Source organism: Calidris pugnax, unplaced genomic scaffold (genome assembly GCF_001431845.1).
Source record: "Calidris pugnax isolate Ruff unplaced genomic scaffold, ASM143184v1 scaffold126, whole genome shotgun sequence".
Classification (NCBI taxonomy): Eukaryota; Metazoa; Chordata; class Aves; order Charadriiformes; family Scolopacidae; genus Calidris; species Calidris pugnax.
The window spans coordinates 200,269-203,400 of record NW_015090838.1 but is presented as its reverse complement, the minus strand read 5'-3'; the positions used below and the strand labels follow the sequence as shown (position 1 = coordinate 203,400).

At 59.8% G+C, this 3,132-nt stretch overlaps 1 protein-coding gene across 1 annotated transcript in view; it reads left to right on the top strand.

The window, feature by feature from the left end:
* Positions 1 to 878: 878 nt before the first annotated feature.
* The window catches only part of DCTN2 (dynactin subunit 2), a 26,753-nt gene continuing 24,499 nt past the window's right edge, over positions 879 to 3,132 (top strand). Inside the window, exons 1-5 of the mRNA XM_014941597.1 lie at positions 879 to 927; positions 1,135 to 1,178; positions 1,443 to 1,541; positions 1,651 to 1,780; positions 2,460 to 2,632. Coding sequence (XP_014797083.1) covers positions 879 to 927; positions 1,135 to 1,178; positions 1,443 to 1,541; positions 1,651 to 1,780; positions 2,460 to 2,632 — 495 coding nt within the window. The remainder of the gene's footprint in view (positions 928 to 1,134; positions 1,179 to 1,442; positions 1,542 to 1,650; positions 1,781 to 2,459; positions 2,633 to 3,132) is intronic.

The window sequence follows — 3,132 nt, the reverse complement described above, 5'->3', positions numbered from 1 at the left end:
CCTCTGCCAGCGCTGGGGGGGCCTCACAGGGTCCCCCCCCCACCCCCCGATGTTCAGGGGGAACCTCCTGCACCCCAGTTGGTGCCCGTGGGCTGGTCCTGGCACTGGGCACCACTGGGAAGAGCCGGGCTCCGTCCTCTTGGGACCTTCTCTTCAGGTCTTGATGACCTTCTCCAGGCTGGACGTCCTGTCTCCTCCTGGGGGTGACGCCTCTGCCAGCGCTGGGGGGGCCTCACAGGGTCCCCCCCCCACCCCCCGATGTTCAGGGGGAACCTCCTGCACCCCAGTTGGTGCCCGTGGGCTGGTCCTGGCACTGGGCACCACTGGGAAGAGCCGGGCTCCGTCCTCTTGGGACCTTCTCTTCAGGTCTTGATGACCTTCTCCAGGCTGGACGTCCTGTCTCCTCCTGGGGGTGACGGTCCAGCCCCAGCAGCATCTTGGTAGCCCTTTGGTGGACTCTCCCCAGTATGGCCATGGCTCTCTCGTACTGGGGAGCCCAGGACCTCAGCTGTGGCCTCACCAGTGCTGAGGAGAGGGGAAAGGTCCCCTGCCTTGACCACAACCCTCCTCCTGATGCCCCCCAGGACACCCTTAGTCACCTTTGCTGGATCACGTTGAGCTCGGTGCCCACCAGACCCCTGGGGCCTTCTCCACGAAGCCATTTTCCAACTGGGAGACCCCCCCAGCAGATACTGGTGCTGGGGGCTGTGGCTCCCCGGGAGCAGGACTTTGCTCTTCCCCTCGTTGAGCTCCATGAGGTTCCTCTTGGGCCCGTTTCTCCAGCCTGTCCAAGGTCCCTCTGGGTGGCAGAAGACCTCTGAGGAGCCCAGGGCTGTCACCCCCCCTCGGTGACTGAGCCCCCCCATCTCCTGGCCACCATGGCCAAGGCCATCTTTGACCCCAAGGAGCCCCTCAGTGGTGGGGAAGGTGAGCTCCAAGCAGAGCATCCCCCCCTCCTCGGCTCCTCTGTCACTTGGAGGAGGACGTTGCCATCAGTCAGAGAATTATGGACTTGCCCAGGTTGGAGGGGACCTTTCAGCTCCTCGGGTCCAACCATCAACCCAACACTGATCAAACCCCCCGCTGAACCCCACCTCCAAGCCCCACGTCTACCCGTCTTTTACATCCCTCCAGGGATGGGGGACTCCAACCGCTTCCTCCTGGGCTGCCGGTGGCTGGTGGGGACCTCTGGCCGGTGGGGACCTCTGAAGTCCCACTGGAGGACCAGGATCTCGTGAACGTGGGGCTGCTCCTCCCCATCTCCCCATCCTTCTCCCTCCTCCTCCCCTTTTTTTCTTGCCTATCCATGGGGACGGGTGGGCACCCAGGGGAGGTGGGCACCCAGGGGAGGTGGGCACCCAAGGGAGGTGGGCACCAGCATCCTGGCTGTGTCACCCCCCCCTCCCCACCCTTCCTGACCCCCCCAGTTCCTCTCCCCACAGCTGGGCGAGGGTCTGGGTGCCAAAGAGACACCCCAACAGCGGTACCAGCGGCTGCAGCACGAGGTGCAGGAGCTGGTGAGGGAGGTGGAGCAGATCCAGGTGAGCATCCCCAACATTACCAAGGTGGGATGACCCTCAAGGGGGATGGTGGGGGGAGATGTGAGGGTCCCAGGAAGGTGGGGGGTGACACGGCCACCTCTTCCTGCAGAGCACGGTGAAGGAGTCGGCGGCGGAGGAGGAGCTGACGCCCATGGCCTTGGCCAGGCAGGTGGAGGGGCTGAAGCAGCAGTTGGTCTCCAGCCACCTGGAGAAGCTGCTGGGTCCCGCCGCCGCTAGAATGAACTAAACTACTTTAATCAAAAATAATATTAAAATAAAAGAGAAGAAAATAATGAAATGGATACAATATATATACAAAACCGTATCAAGCTCCCAGGATGATGGTCCCGTCACCAGCAGGCACTGGGGGAGTCCCAGACTGGACTCAGTGATGGATGGGAGCAGGATTCCAGCTCTGGAGTCAGGATCTGGGTCGGGATCAAAGGCAGATGGACAGACAGGGTCCTCTTGGGACGTCGGCCATTGCAGGAAGACAGTTGACCCTTTGATCCCTCAGCTTTTACACTGAGCATGGGGCAGATGGGATGGAATACCCCTGTTGGTCAGGTTTGGGTCACCTGTCCTGTCCCCTCCTCCCCACAGATGTGACCCCTCTACGTTTTTTCCGTTTCAGACCCTCTAAGGGGCAAATAACGAAAATTGGCTGCCCTTGGTTGTTACAGCAATAAGTATAAGCCAGGGCCTCTCTGCTCACCATTCCCTGGCATTTAGCACAAACATTGGTCTGATCACTCTGAGAAGGAACAGTTTTCTCCACAATACGCCGTTAATTTCAGAGAGCTAGAAAAGGGCCTAACTAAAATGCAAAGTTACAGAACACAAAATTGATCCGGTTTTACCTCAAACCGGGACAGGGGTGTGGGGTGGGTGACAGCACCCCCAAACCCCCCCTCCATCCCCTCTCTGTCCCCTCTCTGCCCAGGCGCCTGCTGCAGCAGCTGGAGGTGGCCAAATGCAGCAAAGCCCCCCCAGGGAAGAGCCCGGCCAAAGCCCCGGGCCCCACCGGCGACGCCGTCACCTTCGAGCTCTACTGGAGACCAGAGCAGGACCAGTTTGCCCAAACTGCCAAGGTGGGTGGGTGGGGGTAAAGGAGGGGGGGCACACACCAAATCACCCCCAAAATGGGGTGTCTCAACACCCCCATCTCCAGCGAAGGGCAACAAAGATGATTCAAGGATTGGAGCATCTCCCTGATGGGGAGAGACTGAGAGAGCTGGGACTCTTTAGTCTGGAGAAGAGAAGGCTGAGGGGAGACCTTCTCAATGCCCACAAGTATCTCAAGGGAGGGTTGAAGGAGGAGGGAGCCAGACTCTTTTCAGTGGTTCCCAGTGAGAGGACGAGGGGCAACGGGCACAAGTTGGACCAGAAGAGGTTCCACTCAAATATGAGGAGAAACTTCTTCACGGTGAGGGTGACAGAGCCCTGGAAGAGGCTGCCCAGGGAGGGTGTGGAGTCCCCTTCCTGGGAGATTTTCAAGATGCTCCTGAGTAACGTGCTCTGACAAGCTCTGGGCAATCCTGCTTCAGCAGGGGAGTTGGACTAGATGATCTCTATGGTCCCTTCCAACTCT